Source organism: Arachis hypogaea, chromosome 2 (genome assembly GCF_003086295.3).
Source record: "Arachis hypogaea cultivar Tifrunner chromosome 2, arahy.Tifrunner.gnm2.J5K5, whole genome shotgun sequence".
In the NCBI taxonomy this organism is placed as follows: Eukaryota; Viridiplantae; Streptophyta; class Magnoliopsida; order Fabales; family Fabaceae; genus Arachis; species Arachis hypogaea.
Genome location: NC_092037.1, coordinates 67,621,499 through 67,645,428, shown reverse-complemented (window position 1 = coordinate 67,645,428; position 23,930 = coordinate 67,621,499). Strand labels below are relative to the sequence as shown.

Below are 23,930 nucleotides of genomic sequence, written 5' to 3'. Positions count from 1 at the left end.
ATCTCCTATTTACAACAATGCCCTAAGTAGAGGTGTTTATGGGTCGGGTGAAACTGAGTTTGATGTGACCTAAATCCGACCCGAAATATATACCGGGTCTATTTATTAGACTCGAATCCGGCCCTATACCCAATGAAATCTATACATTTTCAGTCCACGATTATACCGGATAAAAACCGGGTGAAAATAGGGTCGTTAACATTATATTACCTTGATAACTTCTTATAAGCTAGCATGTGAAAATATCCAAATTTCCAAGACTCTAACCATTATTTGACATGGTAAAATTCACTTAGAAAAATATAACAAGAACCAACTCTTCTCTAAAATTAAAGCATAACCATAATCAATATTAATATTTTCTAATAACACCAAATATTTAAATCAATACAAATAACACAATATTATGCATTAGTCTAAAATCTTATGTATTTTAAACATAAAACATTAACTTATAGTCTTATAATAACTAATAACACAAAATATTAAAGTTTACAATACTTAAATTTCACATAAGAATAGCCATCATCTATCACTAATAACATAAAATATTAATTATGTATGATGATCGGGCCACCGGGCCGAGTTCAGATGACCCGAGTCATGGTCCGGATCTGACCCAAAATAATGACCAGGTCTATTTTTGAGACTCTTAGCCAACCCTAAACCCAATAAAATCACACCAAATTAACCTTTAAAGTGTTTGAAATCGGATCAGGTCTTCGAATCGGGTCAGACCATACACACCCTAGTCCCAAGAACCCAACAATCCATAGAAGGAAGCTTCTATGATGGAAAAAGTATCTTTTGATCCTTCAAAAGGCTGGTTAAAATTTTGAATTATAAAAAAATTTGGGACTCTTTTAAAATTTTGCAATTAAACATTAAGTTAAAGAATGGTTGTAACAAAATTCATTACATACTTAGTCAAAGTCAAAGTTAATGTCAAAGCTATTAAAAAAAATTGGGCTCCCGATAATTGCCAACCCAAATTTGTGAACACTAGTATGGTCTACCACCTCCTAGAAAAATAATTCTATAATTCGATAAAAAAAAACTTATGTATATCAATAAATGTGGTTATAATTATATTGGTATTTTCTTTTAATTAATCTTTCTGTAATTTAATTTATATTAATATAAAGAATAATTATGTGCAAACAAAACTTTGGACATTTCATTTTGTGTGTAACTAACTTAAATTACTAACATTAAATATACACGTATATAATATTATATAAATCAATATAAATGCATAAATAACAAATTATAATTTTAATGTTTATAAAAAAGCTAACAGTTAAATCAAATGATGTTCACCGTATAGGAGTTATTTAATAATTAAGTTCTCGATTTAAAAAAAAATGAAACTATAATTAACATTTAAATTAAAGTGATCAGGTGAAGTTTAGATTTTTAAATTCTACGTAATATAAGATAGCTCAATTAACAAAAAAAAAAAGTTAACATGAGTAGTCTTCAAAAGCATAAACATTTTCAATATTCATATCATACGCATATATTGATTCCTATTTTTTTTTTTGGACGTGCATTGATTCTTAATTAAATTCAATTATTTCACTTTCCAATATTTATTATCTTTTAAGGATGTGACATATATGCACACACATCCCAATATTGTAAACTAATTAAACTCTTATTTTTGTTTTGACATAAAATAATCAAATTTCACCCAACTAGGCCCAACCCAATAATTTTTTGTAAGAATAAATTTCAACCAAAATCCAATATTTTCACTCTCCACACTAACACCATCTAACTCAGCATATTTATATTTGATCTCTTAGGCATGTTTCTAATTATTAAAAAAAGGATTTTTTATTTAAATAAATAAAAAAATATATTAATTATCAAAATAAATAATTTTAAAAATATTTACTGTTTTGTATTTCCAATCATATCTCGTTTACACTATAAACGAGATGACATTGTACGTATCTCGTTTACACTGTAAACGAGATAGATGGAGTTGTGTCCCACCGGCTATAAAAGGATATGTAATCTTTGGTATTCTTCACAAACTTTTCGTATCATATTTCTCAGAAATACAAGGCATTAATGGCCAGTATAATCCGTACATAGTTGTGATTGTGTATCCCAATTGCCGCATGAGAAACGGCGACAACGGGGTGACATTTTAAGTGCAAGAATCCGATATTATTTTGCACTCAACATGTGAATACGTTGTCAGATTTGAAGAGTTTGATACTGAGCAAGCTTGGTGGTACAGAAGCGAGAGAAATCGGAAGGGTGGCGTATAGGTTACTGGCCACTATGGGTAATGGAGTCTTCCAATTTCGACTATTCCGACTTCAAGGGAACGAGCATGTGCGAGTGATGTTCAACATACATGGGAGGATCATAGTGGAGCAAGCAATGGAACTGTTTGCAGAGGTTGGACACAGTGGGAGGGTCCATCCGTACACTCGACCTATGTGCAGGATGACCGACCTCTCGCACCACCGCTGATGATTGGATTTTTGTGTGGTTTAGAATTCACAAATAAATTCTCGTTGCAAGTATAGCTTCTAAACTAACTAAAATCCTTTCATACAAAAAATTGGTTGTCACAAGTAACAAATCCTATAAAAATAATAACCGAAGTATTCAAATCTGGGGTCGTCTCTCAAGGAATTGCAGGGAAGTGTGCTTATGATTGGTTATGAAAAAATATATTTTTGGAATTTTTAAATGTTGAACAAGGAATGTAAATGATAATAAAATAAACTAATAATTAGGAAAAGGTCTTGGCAAGGTTTGGTGGTCAAGGATCTCTATCCTTATCACTAACCACAACATGAGAATTGACAAGGATCAATCACATTAAATCATCATCTAACTAGTAGTAAAGAAAAGTTAAATGAGCTATACCAATCCAAGTCCATAAGTCCTAGCTCTCCACCAATTCAATTAGTGAGAACTAGATTTAATGGCTCCCAATCATCAATTACTTGGACATTAGTAACTCAAGAGTTCCTAATTTACCATCCCAAGCAAAGAACATAAAAGTCTAATTTATGATCCTCCCAAGCATTTCATCAAATACTTGAAAGGCACAAAATAAAAATAAGAAAAATTAATAAGAGAATATTAAATCCAAACAACCTATTGAAAGCATCAATAACACAAATTGAAGAAAGTAATCATAAATATAAAATACTTCAAATTGCATTAAATAGAAAATCAAATCTAACATGGAGTTCAAAAACCAAATTGAAAAAATAAACAAATCAACAAGAGAAATAAATAAACCAAAGTACTAGAATAATTAAAGTAGAAGAGAAACTAAATTAAAGGAACATTGAACTTGGATTTGAGTAGAAATAAATCTAAAACTAAGAAAAATCATAATCTCTAGAAACTACATCTAAAAATCTCAAATTATGTCAATGAGAAGTGATGTCCTTCATTCCTCCACTTTGCAGCCTCTAATCTGTGTTATCTGGGCTGAAAACTGGGTCAAAAACAGCCCAAAAATTGTTGGGGGCGATTTCTGATACGTAAAGCACGTGGCTCATGTGCACATACGCGTCATGTACGCATACGCGTCACTGAACTTTCGCACAATCCACGCGTACGTGTGCTTTGCACGTGCGCGTCCCTAAATGCGAGGTCAACTATAACAAATTGTATATCGTTGCGAAGCCCCGGATGTTAGCTTTCCAACGCAACTAAAACCGCCTCATTTGAATTTCTGTAACTCATGTTATGATCGATTGAGTGTGAAGAGGTCAGGGTTGACAACTTTGCAGTTCCTTCAGCTTCTTGTATTTCTTCCACTTTTGCATGCTTCCTTTCCATCCTCTAAGCCATTCATGCCCTGTAATCTCTGAAAACACTTAACATACATATCACGGCATTGAATGGTAATAAGAGATGATTAAAATTAGCTAAATTAAGACCAAAGAAACATGTTTTCAATCATACTTATTCATACAATTTGCATACTTATTCATACAGATTGATAAACCACTATTTTATAGTTTATCTTGTGCTAAATTGAGTGGTATTTATCAATTTTCTGCATATTTATTCATACAATTTACATGGTCTTACAAATCCTTCCCAATGTTGTTTTATGATTGAAATCTTGCTTCCCGAGCCCATACCTTGTGTATTTTTTATTCCTCTTTTTACCATTCGATGTCGTGATCCGTGTGTTAAGTGTTTTCAGGTTTTATAGGGCAGGAATGGATTAGAGAATGGAAGGGAAGCTTGGAAAAATGGAAGAAACACAAGAAAATAGAGGAGTTGACCAGCGAGGACCGGCGCGCACGCGTACCTGATGCGTACGCGCAAATTGGCACCTTCCCTATGGACGCGGACGCACACCTGCCGCGGACGCGTGACATGCGCAGAGGATCATCGACGCGCACGCGCCCTTGACGCGTACGCGTGACATGCACCACGTGTAGAAAATGCAGAAAACGCTGGGGGCGATTTTGAGCTGCGGCTGGACCCAGTTTTCGGCCCAAAAACACATACTAGAGTCAGGGGACAGCAGAGACTCAACACACATCCACACATTCATTCATTAATAGTTTTAGTTTTAGTTTTGAATCTGAGAGAGAAAAACTACTACTTCCTCTAGGGTTCTTCATATTCATAGATTGGAGTTTTATGCTTTTGAGTTGGATATTACAAAGAGTTACTACCTCCGTGAAGTCTTTATTATTCTAGTTTGTTTTCTATTCCTTTACTCTTTTTAATTTCCCATTTACCCTGTTCAGAGTTACAATTGGATATCCTCTATTTTGGAATTAATTAATGCAAGGATACTTTTCTATTTAACTTCTTTATTTTTTGATTATTTTCAATTGAGTTTAATTGCCATGTCTTCTTCCTACTCCCTTCACATGAATGCGAAATTGGCATCCATGTCAATGGAGTAGACTTTTAACTTGGCTTTGAGGTTGATTAATATTGGAGACTCTTGAGTTGAAAGACTCAAGAGTTAAATAATAATTGGAATTTGTTGGCTGGTTCCCTAGTCACTAACGCTAATCCTTCTTGAGGGAGAGGATTAGGACTTATGAATTGGGGTTAACTTAACTACTTGACTTTCCTTCATTCATTGAGGGTTAACTAAGTAGAAATAACCTATCATTATTTATCTTGGGAAATCCAACAAGGATAGAACTTCCAATTAATCTTCTCCAAGTCAAGGCCTTTATTTCAATTACATAAATCTCTTGTTAATTTACAATTATTTATTTGCCCATTTTCCAAACTCCAAATTTCTGAGAAAATCCCTAATCAATAATTCACACTCTCTAGCAACTCGTTGGGGGACGACCTGGGATTTTTACTCCCATTATTTATTTCTAAATTTTGTGACAACCCTTTTAAATTGATACGCGAGCTTTTTATTGATTAAGAACCGTACTTGCAATGTTGATTTCTGAATTAAATTCTTAATTGACAATTTTCTGCACGTCAATTTTTGGTGTGAGAATAGTGGATAAAATCTACTCAATTAAGCATAAGATGTTCCACGAAATAGTGGTGCATCAAATCTCCCCACACTTAAACATTCGCATGTCCTCATGCTAAGCTCAAGAGAACTAAAAGAGTGAAGGTAAAATGGTAGAACTTATTCAATGCAACCTATCTATATGAATGCAACTACATGAAAAAATGATTCTACCTACTTGGTTAAAAGTAAATAAACCCTTCGAGAACAAATATGAACTGGATTTCACTAATTCAAATCATAAAAATGAAGTACAAATAGACTTGCAAGAAGAAGATAGCTCATGAAAGCTGGGAACAAGGAATCGAGCATTGAACCCTCACCGGAAGTGTATACACTCTAATCACTCAAGTGTTTAAGGCTCAATTCTCTCAATTAGACTAACCTTGCTTTCTAAGACTTGCTCTTTTTCTACCAATCAACAGAATTTTAATGCACAAATACACAAATCAATAGCTCTTTTAAGGATTGTAATGGGATCAAGGTCAAGGTAGGATTGTATTTGGTCAATTGAACTAAAATCTGAATCCTTAATTAACCTAAACTTCTCACCTAACTTAGGACAATACCATGTAATCAAAATGCAAAATCTAACTGTCCATTAACTATGTTTTCCACATATTCATGCATCCAAATTTGAGTACAGCTCATATGCATTGCTATCATTTACTTTGGGCATTTTGTCCCCTTTCATTATTTGCTCTATTTTTCTTTTCTTTTCCTCTTTTTTTTCTATTTTTTTGTTTCTTTTATTTTCTTTTATTTTTCTCAATACATATGATTAAAGTATTGAATGCAATAAAATGTGCTTAACATTCTTGTTCATATTTTCTCAAGAATACACAACACTCAAACCAAATGTTTCCAAACCCAACTTTTTCACACTTAAATCATGAGTACTTTCACTAGTCTAAGCTAACCAAAGATTCAAATTAGGGACATTATTGTTTTCCACTTAGAGTTAATGATGTGCTAAAGTAAAGAACAAAGGGAGTAAAATAGGCTCAAATTGGTTTGCAAAGGATAATGAAAGGGTAAGGCCATATGGGTATGTGAGCTCAGTGAAACAAGGCCTCAATCATGTAAGTGCATGCATACATCAAACAATGGAAATATAGAATTAAGCAAGACAAAGATCACAATTTTAGAGAGAACAACACACACCAAAAATAAAATATTGGTTGATAAGATGCAACCAATCAATTAGGCTCAAAATCTCACGAGTTTTGTGTGTTCGAGCTCTAAACCATGTTCCAAAATAATTTTTTTTCAAACAAGTTTAACAAAATTTTAATTCAAATTAGCAAAATGCTATAAAAAAAAGTTTCTTGAAAAAGACATTATTACTTCAACCAAGCAGTAGTAGAGCATGCACAAAATCAAACAAACATGCAAATGTAACAACTAATTTAATAAAGAACACTAAACACTAGTGTTAAGACAGGAAGTAGTTACCCGTGGAAGTCGGTATTGACCTTCCCACACTTAGAGATTGCACCGTCCTCAGTGCATACAAAGATGTGCAAGTGGGCGGGTGGCTCCAGCTGAAGCATTTCTCTAAAGATTGTGCAGATGGACTTATTTGTTGCCCCATTGAGAAGCTTTTTCCTTTTCCTTCTCGGTGGCCATCCTAAAAGAAGAGAAAAAGGAAGAAAAGTAACCCAGAAACAAAGATAAGAAAACAAATGGAATATGGGTGGGTTGATGCCAAATAATGAGGATCTCAACTACATGGTAGCTACAACATGTGAGTGAGAAAATAGTAGAAGCAAATGGCATATCAATAGTGCAAAAATTGTAGCAATGGGGGAGAGAGTGTGGGTAATGAAAGACAATATAAGAGCATATCAATGCAAAAGGAATACAAGTATCATAAAAATTAGCATTGATGTATAATTAATAACACCCAACAGTTTAAAACAAGTCACGAAGCACCAAAATAATTCAAGAAAATATGCAACAGTTGAATAAGAACATTTAACACCAGGGATAAAATAGAAAATTATAAAAGAAGATAAAAACTTGAACAAAACTAAAGAGCAATGAAGGAAAGTATGCAAATACAATATGTAAAAGAGAAGGAAAGAGAGTAAGGAGGAGAAGGGAGGAGAGAAATTTGAAAGCTGGCGGCGCAAGCGACGCGCACGCATACAGTACGCGTACGCGTGCATGGAGAGAAAAGAAAGGGTGCGGAGGCGCACAGTGCGCAGACGCGTGGGTGGCCATGTGTGGAAAGGGACGCGCACGCGTCAGGGACGCGCACGCGTCAGGGACGCGCACGCGTCAGGGACGCGCACGCGTCAGGGACGCGTACGCGCTAGTGATTTTGTGCCTCGAGCACAATACCAGCCCCAGTCCAGCATAACTCTCGGGTAAAATGAGGTTTTACGCCGATTTTCCCAACCACGCGGACGCGCCAAGGGCACGGATGCGTGGGTCGCCAAAAGTGGAAACGGCGCGCACGCGTATAGTACACTTGCGCATGGACGAGATTGTGCCTAAGGCACGTTTCTCGCCTAGCTCCCGCGCCACTCTCTGTTCAATCTAAGTCATTTCACATCCATAAATGACGCGAACGCGCACTAGGCGCTGGCGCGTCGATCCCCATTTTTTTATAAATGCATAATGCATGTGAAGATGCAAAATAAATGAATGAATGGACACTAATAAAAATAAAACAAAATAAAACTAAGAATGAAAAGGAACGATCATACCATGGTGGGTTGTCTCCTATCTAGCACTTTTAGTTAAAGTCCTTAAGTTGGACATGTCGTGAGCTCCTTGTCATGACGGCTTGTGCTTGAACTCGTCCAGGAATTTCCACCAATGTTTGTACTTCCAGTAGCCTCCGAGGTCCCAAACTAGGCACATACAGCCTTCAAGCAAGTGACAAGTCCCCAAAAGTGTTGATCGCTAGAAAGAATTCCAAGGTCCCAAACCTTGCTTTTGCACCGGTCTTTGTGTTGATCATCATTGTTCCAACCAGGTGGCAAGCAATATGAATTCTCACTGAAGTGTCCAAACAACTTTCTAGACCTATTCAATTGAGCTCTACAGCAATCCTTGCAATGCAACTTGGAGCATGCAACCATAGTGAACCTTGCATGACAGCTCCTATCACTGACCATTTTTCTCTTACTCTTAAAGCCACAAAGAGCTCTAAGTTGACCATCCGTCTCAAGCAAACCATATTCAAGTGGGATTATAAAGCTTAGAGATAAGAGGTTTACCCACTTGAATGAAAGGATGGATGGTGATAGCTTGGGGAGAGGTATTTCCAATGGCTTTACAAGCTCCACTATCTTGTGCTCTTCTCTGAGTTTTTCCACCTCTTTGCAAGCCTCTTCAATTTCAACTGCACCCTGATCAAATTCTTCTAATTCTTCCCCATCACTCAAGTCATAAGTTGGAGTTTGAGAAAAGTCTACCTCCACATCATTTTTAGATTCACTTGGAGAAGGTTATTCAAAATCAAGGGGTTCAGTTGCGGATGCAAGTTCATCACTTGGAAGGCTTGACTCATGATCATCATCACCAAGGAAACTTGCCTGTTGATCTATTCTGTCCAATGCTTCATAAGAAACATGCCTTGGAGGTTATTCACTATCCTTCTCAACATCAATTTCAATCTTATTGGAGGAATACTCTATCATTCAAAATTCCCATGGAGGTACAGCGTCTCCTAAATCTTCAACCACTTCTTCCTCTTCAACTATTACGGCTTCCTCCACTTGTTCCAATACAAAGTCATGTTCCTCATTGTCCACTGGAGTTTCTAGGGTCTCCTTCATGTTACGCTCTTCATTAGATTCTCCACATGTAGCTATAGGAGTTCCTTGAGTGTCCAACTATTGGGAGGCTAATCGATTTACTACCTCGGTCAAGGCAGTCGTGAGTTCTAGTACCTTCTTATCCATCCTTTCTTACCCTTGAAGAAGTACATAAAGGGTTTCATTCATTGGAGATTGTGGTAGTTGGAAGGGTTCATCGCATGGGAATAATGGTTCATGATAGGAAGGTGGTTCTTCTTGATAAGGATAAGGAGATGGTGTATATTGAGGTGGTGATTCTAAGTATGGCTCATAGGGCTCTTGGTATGGTGGGTAAGAATTAGGGTCATATTGGGGTGTTTGGTGGTAAGGTGTTTGTGAGTATGGTGGTTCAAAATTATGTTAAGGAGGTGGTCCATAAGCATGTGGTGGTGGTTGGTGACATGTACAACTAGGACTACCACATCCATTCGATTGGTATGCATTAGGATTGGAGTTATACCGATATGAGACCGGAGGAGGTTGTTGCCAAGAGGATTGATCAAATCCTTGTGCCTCCTCCCATCTTTGATTGTCCCATCCTTGATGCATATTCTCATTGTAATCTCCTCTTCCTACAACATAATTATAACCAAACTCATCGCCAAAGGTATGAGAGTTCATAGTAGCTAAAGAAAATAAAAACAAAAACTAGCAAAAATAAGCAACTAATTCCTAAACTAACAAAAACTAGCAAACAAGCAAAAAAGCAAATATTTACAATAACCAATAATAAGGCACATGTTTGTGATGAGCGGATAATTTATACGTTTTTTGGCATTATTTTTATATAGTTTTTAGTAGGATCTAGCTACTTTTTAGTATATTTTTATTAGTTTTTAAGCAAAATTCACATTTCTGGACTTTACTATAAGTTTGTGTATTTTTCTGTGATTTCAGGTATTTTCTGGCTGAAATTGAGGGACCTGAGCAAAAATCTGATTCAGAGGCTGAAAAAGGACTGCTGATGCTGTTGGATTCTGACCTCCCTGCACTCGAAATGAAATTTTTGGAGCTACAAAAACCCAAATGGTGCGCTCTCAATTGCGTTGGAAAGTAGACATCTAGGGCTTTTCAGAAATATATAATAGTCCATATTTTTCCCAAGTTTAGATGATGCAAACTGGAGTTCAACGCCAGCTTTCTGCCATATTCTGGCGTTAAATGCTAGAAACAAGTTGCAAGCTAGAGTCAAATGCCAGAAACAAGTTATAAACTGGCATTTAACTCCAAAGAATGCCTCTACACATGAAAGCTTTAATGCTCAGCCCAAGCACACACCAAGTGGACCCGGAAGTGGATTTCTGCATCATTTACTTATTTCTGTAACCCTAGTAACTAGTTTAGTATAAATAGAACTTTTTACTATTGTACTAGGGAGCTTTTGGAATATCTCTGGACCATTGTTCACATTTTGGGAGGCTGGCCATTCGGCCATGCCTACCCTATTTTCACTTATGTATTTTCAACGGTGGAGTTTCTACACACCATAGATTAAGGTGTGGAGCTCTGCTGTTCCTCGAGTATTAATGTAAAGTACTATTGTTCTCCTATTCAATTCATGCTTATTCTTATTCTAAGATATTCATTCGCACACAAGAACATGATGAATGTGATGATTATGTGACACTCATCACCATTCTCACTTATGAACGCGTGATTGACAACCACTTCTGTTCTACATGAAAACAAGCTTGAATGTATATCTCTTGGGTTTCTAATCAACGATTCACATCGACTCCCCTCTAACAATGGGGCATCTGAATCCGAGATTAGAATCTTCATGGTATAGGCTAGAATCAATTGGTAGCATTCTTGAGATCCGGAAAGTCTAAACCTTGTCTGTGGTATTCCGAATAGGATCTGGAAAGGAATGACTGTGACGAGCTTCAAACTCGCAGCTGTAGGGCGTGGTGACAGACGCAAAAGGATAGTAAATCCTATTCCTACACGATTGAGAACCAACAGCTGATTAGCCATACGATATCTGTGCATGATATTTTTCATCTGAGATGAGCAATCCGACAGTTGATTAGCCGTACAGAAACCGTAGAGGACCATTTTCACTGAGAGGACGGGAAGTAGCCATTGACAATGGTGACACCCAACATACAGCTTGCCATAGAAAGGAGTATGAAGGATTGGATGAAGGCAGTAGGAAAGCAGAGATTCAGAAGGAACAACGCATCTTCATACGCTTATCTGAAATTCCCACCAATGAATTACATAAGTATCTCTATCTTTATTTTATGTTTATTTATCTTTTAATTATCAAAACTCTATAACCATTTGAATCCGCCTGACTGAGATTTACAAGATGACTATAGCTTGCTTCAAGTCGTCAATCTCCGTGTGATCGACCCTTACTCACGTAAGGTTTATTACTTGGACGACCCAGTGCACTTGCTGGTTAGTTGTACGAAGTTGTGAAAAAGAGTTGAGATTACAATTGTGCGTACCAAGTTGTTGGTGCCATTGAGATCACAATTTCGTGCACCAGTTTGCAATTCCCCGGCAACGACGCCATTTTGATGATCGGACTTTTGTGTGGTTTAGATTTCACAAATAAATTCTCGTTGCAAGTATAGCTTCTAAACCAACTAAAATCCTTTCATACAAAAAATTGGTTGTCACAAGTAACAAATCCTATAAAAATAATAACTGAAGTATTCAAAACTTGGGTCATCTCTCAAGGAATTGCAGGGAGGTGTGCTTATGATTGGTTATGGAAAAGTATATTTTTAGGGTTTTTAAATGTTGAACAAGGAATGTAAATGATAATAAAATAAACTAATAATTAGGAAAAGGTCTTGGCAAGGTTTGGTGGTCAAGGATCTCTATCCTTATCACTAACCATAACATGAGAATTGGCAAAGATCAATCCCATTAAATCATCCTCTAACTAGTAGTAAAGGAAAGTTAAATGAGCTATATCAATCCAAGTCTAGAAGTCCTAGCTCTCCACCAATTCAATTAGTGAGAACTATATTTAATGGCTCCCAATTATCAATTACTTGGACATTAGTAACTCAAGAGTTCCTAAGTTACCATCCCAAGACAAGAACATAAAAGTCTAATTTATGATCCTCCCAAGCATTTCATCAAACACTTGGAAGGCACAAAATAAAAACAAGGAAAATTAATAAGAGAATATTAAATCCAAACAACTTATTGAAAGCTTCAATAACACAAATTGAAGAAATTAATCATAAAGATAAAATACTTCAAATTGCATTAAATAGAAAATCAAATCTAACATGGAGTTCATAAACCAAATTGGGGAAATGAATAACTCAACAAGAGAAATAAATAAACCAAAGTACTAGAACAATTAAATTAGAAGAGAAACTAAATTAAAGAAACATTGAACCTAGATTTGAGAAGAAATAAATCTAAAACTAAGAGAAATCCTAAAACCTAGAGAGAGGAGAGCTCTCCTCTCTAGAAACTACATCTAAAAACCTCAAATTATGTCAATAAGAAGTGATGTCCTTTATTCCTCCACTCTGCAGCCTCTAATCTGTGTTGTCTAGTCTGAACACTGGGTCAAAACAGCCCAAAAATTTCTAGGAACGATTTGTGATACGTACAGCACGTGGCTCATGCGCGTGTACGCGTCATGCACGCATACGCGTCGCTGAACTTTTGCACAATCCATGCGTACGTGTGCTTTGCGCGTGCGCAACACTAAACGCTAGGTCAACTATGACAAATTGTATATCATTGCAAAGTCCCAGATGTTAGCTTTCCAATGCAACTAGAACCGCCTCATTTGGACCTTTGTAGCTCAAGTTATGATTGATTGAGTGTGAAGAGGTCAGGGCAGACAGCTTTGCAGTTCCTTCAGCTTCTTGTATTCCTTCCACTTTTACATGCTTCCTTTCCATTCTCTAAGCCATTACTGCCCTGTAATCTCTGAAAACACTTTACACACATATCACGGCATTGAATGGTAATAAGAGAGGATTAAAATTAGCTAAATTAAGACCAAAGAAACATGTTTTCAATCATAGCACAAAAATCAGGAAGGAAAATGTAAAACATGCAATTTACATGAATAAATGTGAGAATAGTGGATAAAATCCACTCAATTAAGCATAAGATGTAGCCCAAAATAATGGTGCATCAACCGCCCATTCATGTCGTCGTTCTAGTGGATGAGGCGAAGGAGGGCGAGGAGGAGTCGGACGAGGATTACATGGCGGACAGTGGTTATAGAGAATCGTTCGGGGGGTTGGTGGAGTGCATAGTTGTCTGGCATCCACCATGTCTCAAGACCATCGTCAGCTAGACAGCAGTCTGATATGTTGGGTCATCTTGCCGTTGATACAGTCCAACCCCTCTGTCAGCATTCCAGTTTTGCAAGGTGCAGTCCAGGTGAGCTACCACTTCAAGCCATCCTACAGAAAGGTGTGGTTGGCCAAGCAGAAGGCAATTGCACAAATCTATGGGGATTGGGAGAAGTCGTACAATAAGGTTCCCAAGTTGCTTCAGGAACTGCAGAGCTATTTTTCTGGTACCATTTGTGACCTCCACGTCAAACCATTCTACAATGCACAACTGCTTGTACGTGACTGCAGTATGTTCGACAAGGTATTTTGGTCTTTCCCGTCATGTGTAGAAGCCTTCAAGTATTGCAAGCCCTTTGTCTCTGTAGATGGGATGCATCTGTATGGCAGGTATGGTGGTATGTTGCTTATTACGGTGGCGCAAGATAGGAATAGCAACATCCTGCCCATTGCATTTGTCATTGCAGAGTCCGAGAGCACGGAGTCATGGTCGTTCTTCCTAACTAATCTGAGATGCCACGTCACCCCATAAGACGGCCTGCTGGTTATCTCTGACAGATCTCAAGTTATCAAGGCAGCGCTTAGCTCCGATGACAGTGGTTGGCATCCCCTAGAGCCTACCATGCTTACTATATCAGACACATGGCTGCGAACTTCATGACACGGTTCAAGTCAGCCGAGGGCAAGAGGTACCTCATTAATGCTGCTTATAGTCCAAGCAAGGCCGGTTACGAGTGGTACATGGATGCATTAAGAGGAGTCTCACCTACCATGGTTGACTGGGCTACTCGTTTTAGGAAGGAGATTTGGCTACAACATTGCGACGGCAGGCGTCGATTTGGCCATATGGCGACAAATCTATCCGAGTGCATCAATGCAGTGTTGAAGGGCACCCAGTACTTGCCAATATCCGCCATTGTGCGCATCACGTACAAGAGATTACAGAAGTTATTCGTGACGAAGGGTAGAGAGGCGCAGTCATAGCTCGCTGCTGGATGCCGATTCTCACAGAGACTATTGGCCGCCATAGAGAATAACAGAAAAGGGATACTGAAGATGCGTGTCACTCACTGCGACAGGCGGGCATTGGTGTTTGTTGTAAAGGAGCTTGAGCCGTTTGAGGGATGGGGGGCGGTTCCTTCCATGTTCGGCTATCGAAGGACATGTGTGACTACGGTTTATTCCAGTCACTCCACTATCTGTGCCGTCACGCACTAGCTGGGTGTGCCGCTGCTAGCATTGAGTAGGGCCCGTATGTTCATCCTGTGTACAAATAGGAAGTTGTTTTCAAGGTGTACGAGATGGAGTTTTCTCCTATCCTAGACGAGTCGATGTGGGCGGAGTGGCATGGGACTAGGCTATGTCCTAACCCATCAATGCGTCGGAAGGTAACTGGAAGGCCCGTGTCCACCAGATTCCGGAATGACATGGACGAGACCGAGCGGCATGAGAAGCGGTGTGGCCTGTGTAGTAAACACAGTCATGCCCATGGGTGATGTATAAGTCTCACTAGTGTCGTATGTTTACCGAAGTTGGCATGTGTTGGTCTTTTTTTATGTAGTGTGTTGTCAAATGTTGCAGTGTTAATGTACGTAAAACTGTTAAAGTTCTAACCAAAGTTTTAATGAGAAGTAATCACTTTATGAGATGTTGGTTTTTTTTTAAAGGAACAGTAAGCATAAACATAAATGCAAATAAGAAAGAAGACGAATATAAATAACAATATACACAAACAAAGTACCACTAATATTCAGTCCAAGTTAAATCCGAATCTACATACCATACACCTAAATAATGAAAAATACATACATAGTGTAAATCAAACTACAGTACAGACAATACTACAAGTCCTATCTCTGGGTTGGATCCTGGTAGTGACGCCTGTGTCCAATGCCACATGGGGGAGGCTGAGCCTATCACTGAGGTTAGGCCGGTCGAGGATCTAGGCCCATGGCTGCAGGCTCCGGCTGACTGTGAGGATGATACGTCTACATCCCTCCGGACGATGAACCCGTGGCAAACTGGTGTAACTGAAGCTGAGTCTGCGGATGAGGAGCTATGGGTGAGGTCACTTGAGGCTGGGACTGGGTCAGGTACATGCCATAGTCGTGGGAGAGGGGAGTCGCGTACTGGCTGCCTGGCCGAAGTCCCGTCTCGTATGACCCAGCAGATGAGGGTGATATATGAGGCATCCAAGACGAGGTCTGGGCAGGAGCTTATGGGTGATGGTCCTCCGTGATGCCAACCTCTCTGCCTGTGCAAAATGTCTCGGCTAACCTATTCATGACGGGTTCCTGCATCGTGTATAGGAAAGCATCGTCGAGCAGAATCTCATCAAGGAAGACATCATCCTTATGCTGGGTCCAGGATGGACCTCCCTCATGCAAACCGGGTGGTGATGTATCCCATGCTGGCTGAGACTGATGCCCACCAGATCTGGATGAATGCCGCGCTCCGAGGTGTGAGGGAGGGAGAGGAAGTGCATGAGTCGGTGCTGTAGGTGGAACGTCACCGTGAACTGGTAGATCTCCGTAATCCTCGTGACGGTGGAACTCCACCTCCTCCTCCGAGTCTGCGTCACCCCTAGCCTGTTGAGGCCTGACCCTCTCCCTCTGGACGGGCTCACCTGGGCGACGCTCCCTTCTAGTTGGTCAGCGAGTGTCCTCTCTGACCTCCCTCACACGTCTCCTCTGATCCGGCACGCCCCTCAGAAGGGTCAGATCGTCCCTCGGCTAACTGGCAGTAGGCTGCACGTCGGGGGGCAACTCCACCAACCTGGGGTCTTCCAAAACCTCCTGGCCGGATAGATGCCTCCCACGGCAAGTCTCGCGCCACCAATCGTAGTACTCAACGGTCGGCCTAGTATCGACTGTATAATGAACTGTGATCCTGCGACCATGCTCGAACCTCTGCCTCCAACCGTCGTACCACTGTTGGAGTCGTTCCGGCCACCAAACATCCTCACCGCGATCAGTGGTGGTCAGATACCTGATGTTAAACACATTAAATAAATAAGATAGTCTCACTATCAGATGCACAAACAACAACCAACGTATAACTTTGAAGAAACTAACCACGTTCATACTTGTCAAGATTCACTAAAATTCCTGGCACTGGCTACTCCCTATTGAACTGCCGTTTCACCCGATCGACGTGGTAAAACATGAGAATGTTAAAGCAGACTATAGGAACGGCCGACAACCAAGTACCCCACTCGTCCTCCTCATAGAACCAATATGGGCACAAACCTTGCAGTGTAGGGTCGTCGTACACCCTCCATGCAAATTGAATAAAAAAATGTTTAACAAAATACCAAGTATTACAACACAGCACTTTGAAGGAAATATCAAAATATTTAATTTCATGACTTACCTCACGAACCATAACCGGTCGATGGATACCCTATACTGCAAGACCCTGGACTGGTGCTGGTCTCTACTCTGCTGCTGCAATCCAACCAATCTGAAAGTAACAAAGACATATACAACTTCTTAAGTTACAACCAATGCGAATTAACAACAAAGTTTAACATGAAACGAAAAAGTAATATTTTGATACCTGGCAGCTAGCGGGTACTGGTAGACTCCTCTATCCGGTGGACACCACTGAGAAAATCTCTGGAACATCTAACTCATCAGAAGCGGAGTGCAACCGGCGATATTCGTGACTCCCCGCTGTGCCACCAAACAGAGTGACTGATAAGTCCAGGCCAGCACAACAGAGCCCCATGATAACGCCCTACACTCTGCGAAGTCCCAGAGAAGTGGCAGCCACCGTACGTGCACCAGGTTGTTGGACTTGTTTATCAGCAGATACCCTCTGATCAGTAACATAATGTAACATCGAGCATACTGTCAGAAGGTCTCAGGATCGTCGGTGGGGGGCATCTGTCGGACACACTCACGCAACCAGACCAGCTTCAGCGTGAATGACTCCTTCCTATGTGCCGCCTGCTGTGCCACCACCGAAAGCTTGGCACCAAGCAGCTACTCCACCATCACCCACATCTTAGTGTTAAAATTAGTGGATTTTATCAACTATCCTCATGCTTACCTATATAATTTCCATGTTTTTAAGTTTCCTTATGAATTTTGTGTTATGATTGAAAACATGCTTCCTATGCCTTTAAATTACTAATTTTGAATCCTATCGTATTACCATTCGATGCCGTGATGCGTTTGTTGAGTGATTACATGATTTATAGGGCAGGAATGGTACAGGAGATGACGAGAAAGCATGTTAAAGTGGAAGGAACACAAGAAATTGAAGATTTGAGCAGCTGGGACCGACGCGCACGCGTGGCTGATGCGTGCGCGTGACCAGTAGCGTTGTCCACTGTCGCGTACGCATGACTGATGCATACGCGTGACCACTGCACAGTCCAGGTGACACGTACACGTGGCTGACCCATACGCGTGACGAGCATCACGTGCTGCAATTACAGGAATTCGCTGGAGGCGATTTCTGGGCTGATTTTTTGCCCAGTTTCAAGCCCGAAAATGAAGACAATAAGTTGAGAATGGAGCTGGGACAGAGACACTTACACTTTAGCTTAGTTTTTGAGTTTTGAATTCTAGTGAGAGAAACTCCTACTTTTCTCTAAGGTTTTTGGTATTCTTAGCTTTTGCTTTCTGTTGGATCTTGAGAGAAACTGCTGTTACCTTCAATTTTAGTCATTTTTCTTATAGTTTTCTTCTTTAATTTCTTTAGTATTCTTTTCAATTTGGTTACTTGAATTCATGTTTAGATTTTGTTACTCTTGAATTTTATTATTGCATTGAGTAATTTCCATATCTATTGTTTTTGCTTGTTTGTTATGGCTGATTATTGTTCGTGGTAATTTGGATTGAATTATTTTATCATTTTTATCATGTCTTTTATTTGCACCCACCAAGTGTTTGAGGAAATGTCATCCATGATAATGGAGTAGATTTTCTTGCTTGGTTTAGGGGTTGAGTAATTGGAGCCACTTGAATTGTTATACTCAAGTGTTAATTGGTAATTAGAAATTGCTAACTAGCTTGAACCTCACCAACTCTAGTTCTTCTCTATGAAGTGACTAGGACTTGTGAGCTAAAGTTAGTGGTGTTCACTTGAATTTCCTTCAATTGTTAGAGGATAACTAAGTGAGAGCAATGAGCTTTACCATCACACTTGGAAAAGACAACGAGCAGTGACGGATCCAGAAAATTTTGATAATGGGGGTGAAATATATATAACATGATAATAATTTTTATAATAAAAATATTACGTTTACATAAAAAATTAGCTATTAAATTATCTACTATAAATTTGTGTATAAATACATATATCATTTAACTTATTTTTAATGTATATTTTGTATTTTAAGATTTATTCTTTACAAGTGATTATTTTATGTATATGTAGTATAATTATTGTTATAATTATATTTTGTTATTGTAAAATATGATTAGGTTTCAAAATATCTAATTACAAATTAAAATACTAAAATAGTAATTTAAATAATAACATATAATTTAAAATTTAATTTTTTATATTTCATATTTTAAAACCTTGACAATATAATTAAAATATTTTTTTCTATATCTCGTTAAACAATCATTTAAAACTCAACTTTCATACAATTAGCTCTTGATGATATTATTTATAGTTGAAAAAGTTTATTTAATTAGTGTAGTTATTCTGAACAAAAAAAACTAAAGCTAATTTTAAAAGAAGAAATACAAATGAATAGATAATATTCTTTCGAGACGATTTCTAAGAAAGAACATCAATCTTATTTAAATTTGAAACTTGATCATTATAATGGACATCTAATATGGCGTTCTTAAATTGGCTATCAAGTATCAAAAGTTGAATAAAAAATTATTGTGGGTCAAATTTAATAATTTAGTGAGGACAAATAAATATTATTATTATATACTACTCAATAAAATTTCAAATTGTAGTGGGGGCGCTTGCCCCACACCCTAAAGAGTGGATTCGTCCCTGACAACGAGGATAGAAATTTCGATTCTCGCCCCTAACCAAGGCTTTTTACATTGATTAATTATCAACTTTTGCTAGTTATATATTGCTATAATTTCTAGTTATTTATTTTTCTTGTCCTTCACTTCAAAAAAAAAACCTCCAGAAAATCCTAACCAATAATTTTCATCTTGTGTCAACTTCGAGGGAAAACATCCCGAATTCTACTCCCAGTTATTTATTTCATTTGTGACACATTTTAACTTTGATTAGCAAAAATTTCGTCAGTTAAGACTGTACTTGCAACGTTGATTTGGAAAAATACTTTTGATAATTTTTGACCGGCATTTATCCGCTTATCAATAAATTCAATGAGAAAAAGAGATTCATATTGATAGAAGCATCCATTTTCAAAAATGCCAACCTTAGAGTTTCTTATCTTGAACTTCATCAAAAAGATCACCACAGTTGCTCCTAGGTTAGCTTGGGTTTGAATAAGAAAGACCTTCTGTGCCTCAAAAAGTTTTGCATTTGGTAGCTTATCTTCGTAAAAAATAAGCGATAGTCTATTTGACAAAGAAGGAAAAATGTGTGGAGGATATTAGTATGACAAAATCAAAAGGACAAAAAATCAAGAAAGAGAGATCCTACACATCGATGATGATGTCAGCATGATTAAAAGAAAGAGCAGAGGAGAAAGAAGTTGCCAGGACGATTTATGACAACATTAATAGTGGCAACCTATAATATGTAAGAACTATGAGTGTTTAAGGATTTGGTTAGTTTGAGTTTGGAGAAAAATAAGAACCAAATCGATTAAATTTTAATGTGTTCGAATTGGTTTGGATATGAGATTTTCTGTAAGTAAACTCAAACCAATTCGAATCAATTAAATTCGAATTAGATTGATTCATCAGATACTCGATTGAAAATAAAGATTAGAAAAATATTTTAAAAGTATTAAAAAATATGTAAATAATATATAATAATAAAAAAATAAAATTATACTTAAATAAATATCATAATTTAGGTAAAAAAGTATATATATTATTATATTTTATTTTTTTAAAATTAATTTAAAGTTAAACGAATATTCAGTTTGATTCGGATTCTACAATTCTATAATCAATATCAAAATTAATTAAAATCAGGTTTAATCGAATTTGACTCACTTATATCTAATTCGATTAATAAGAGGCCAATTATAGTATACAGATTTTCATATATCGATATTCTCTTAGAAAGGTATCATGATGACACGTGTAACAATGTTGGTAGGTAGGGAAACAGTTTACAAATATGATTCAGAGAGCTTAAGAGCTTATGGGAGGATTTAAAGGCAAGTCATGTTGCTGACATTGGCTTGGATGTAGTGAAAGTGGATCTTTGAATGTATTGGATTGTGATATTGGGCCTCGAAGTATTGGATTGTGATACTGAGCCTTCTTAAATAGTTTTTGAACCTTTTTTTTAGCAAAGATAAAGAAATTCAAATTCGCAACCTCTTAGATGAATATGAGGAGACTATGCAATTTGAGTTATAACTCATTGGTAATATATAGTTAATTTTGAACATACCAATAATATGATTGAAATAGTTATTATTTAAACTGAATTGAATTATCTCGATTAATTATTTTTAAAAGTTTTGAATTTTGAAAATAATTTTGTTTTTTAATTAATAGTTATGTGGTGTAATATATATCTCTGCATGCATGTGTGAACATTTAACAAAGAAAGAAGAAGATCAATATTTTAACAAAAATAATAGTTAATCTTTTCGAAAGAAAAAGACGGCAAAATAAACTTATTTTTTATGTCATAAATATTATAATAAAAATATATTTTTTAATCAATATTTGTTTATTGTAATGAGGAGTATAATAATTGTTTAAAGATACAAAATTGTAATAATTGTAATAAGTAGTATAATAAAAAATTTTCATAATTATTTTAATTGTAATAAGTGTTAATTATATCTAAAAAAATATACAATAGTTTTTTAGTATATTATTTTAATTTTATACTCAAATAATTATTTAAATTATAAATATATTTTTTATTATTCATAATTATTAATATATATTTTTAAATATCTATAAATAAAAAAATTTTGAATTTGTTTCAATTTTTAAATTATTTTTTAAAAATATATATTTAATGTTGAGTACTTTTTATTTATTTTAAAATATTGAGGACAGAATTTTTTTGACAATGTGTTCAAAAATCGAGAGTAATTTAGGAAATTTTTTCATATTTATTTGATATTATTTATAATAAGTTTACCAACTTTAAAATTAATCAAATTAAACAAAACTATTTTTATTAAAATAATTCTATTAACCACAAAAGTTTTATTATTAAAAATAATAATCGCAAATGTTAAAAAATAAATTTTTGGTATTTTTACTTAAATAAATTAAATTTCATATTTATATTTGCATGTATTTGTTTAAAAGCATTTATATATTTTTTTTTACCACTAAGTGCGAGAAAAAAAATATTCATAACTAACTTTGGCCCATGCAAATTATAAAAATCTTAGAAAAAAATATAAAGTTAATTGAAAAAAAATAAAATAATAGATCTTTATATGCTATTTAGTTTATGTTTTGGGTTTATATTTTTATGGTATGTAGGAAAATAGCAAGCTCACCGTATAACAAATTTTATTAATATTAAATTAAGACGTTTTAGTTATAAATTTCATTTTCATATGTTACAAATTATTTATTATTTAGTATAATTATTTGTTTGAAAACTTATTTAATTGTTTTGTTACTAAATATTTATTCAAAAGTTGAGAATTTTTTATAATTGCTAAATAAAAAATTCATATGTTTTATTATATTCTGGAAGAATATTATCATCAACTCTATAACAATTAAGTATGGAGATAAATATATCTCTAAAAAAATAATCTAATCATGTTTTAAAACTACAAGAAATATAAGTTTTGTTATCTTCTTCTTTATCATAATTTTTTCAACAAAAATTTTATAAGAATATTTAAATAACTATTTAAAAAATACACACAAAAAATAGACAAAAATTTGATAATATATATATATATATTTTTTTAAAAGTATTATTGATTGTTGACAAAAGAATCATAAAAAATATACTTAACAAAAAGTTACAAAATTTTAAGGATAAAAATATCTCATTTTGCTAATTATGCTTGCAAAATACTGCATTAAAATTTAATTTTTAAAATATTTTTTGAGAATACATATTTAATTATTGATATTTTTGTTGCTTTTTTAAATTATTTGAGAATATTTTTATTAATAACAAAAATAGAGATAATAAATATAGATCAGAAAACAGAGATAATAAATATATATCAAAAAATAGAGATAATAGATATAGATCAAGAAATAGAGATAACAGATATAGATCGAAAAACAGAGATAACAGATATAGATCGAAAAATAAAGATATAGATTGTTTTTTTTTTGGAAAGGAAGTGTGTGCGAGTTGTTTATTTCAAGAATAGGTTGGATCGAACTAACTGCACTTTTTTCTTTATATATATAAATAGAAAAAAGTGCATGAGATATAGATCAGAAAATAGAGATAACAGATATAGATCGAAAAACAGAAATAACAGGTATAGATAAAAAAATAGAGATAAGATCGAAAAACAGAGATAACAAATATAGATCAGAAAATAGAGATGATAGATATAAATAAAAAAGAGATAATAGATATAGATCGGCATTTTTTAGGCCATAATGATTTATTATACTATCTTTGTTTATGAAGATGCAGGTAAGTTTGTCTCGTTAAAACTTCTTCAAGCAAAACTCTTTTTGGAAAAAATCTTGTGAGTAGGAAAAAGAGTACAAGCATATCCCTGTCTTTTAGTTATAATATTGCTTTAAAGAAGAAATATTTCAAGAGTTAGGTAGCATTGTACCATCTAGAGATTCGAAAGATTTTTATTTCTCATTTCTCCACACACGGTGTTAATTGTTCTGGTAGAGGTTGACCGGTGTATAACTCGTCTGTCGATAAATACTTGTAAGCTTTCCGTCAGGATGAGGTATACGTCAGTAATGAAAGAACAATGACGTCGATACTTGCAAAAGACACTTCGACAATTAGTGTTATGTACGTGTCACTCCAAAATAAATTAAAAAAATATCTATAAATTTATATGGATTTACATTTTTATCATAGAAGGACACTTAATAAGATTATCCATATTGGTAAACACCTAAATAAGATCCATTCTGATTTAAAGTTTTCGGCTGTTTATGTTCTCTTTGGGATATAAACCTTATCGAGCTATAAAGTATAAACTGCCTTTTTTGTGTGTGTGTATTATAAGTTTATAACCCCCATGTTTATTACTTAGATGCCTTGCGTTTCATTTTGTGTTTT

The 23,930-nt window shown here is 35.8% G+C and overlaps 1 protein-coding gene across 1 annotated transcript; it reads left to right on the top strand.

The window, feature by feature from the left end:
- Positions 1-13,569: 13,569 nt before the first annotated feature.
- Positions 13,570-14,124, top strand: LOC112726526 (uncharacterized). Its single transcript, XM_025775944.1, has one exon. The coding sequence runs from the start codon at positions 13,570-13,572 to the stop codon at positions 14,122-14,124; it is 555 nt and encodes a 184-aa protein (XP_025631729.1).
- Positions 14,125-23,930: the final 9,806 nt, after the last annotated feature.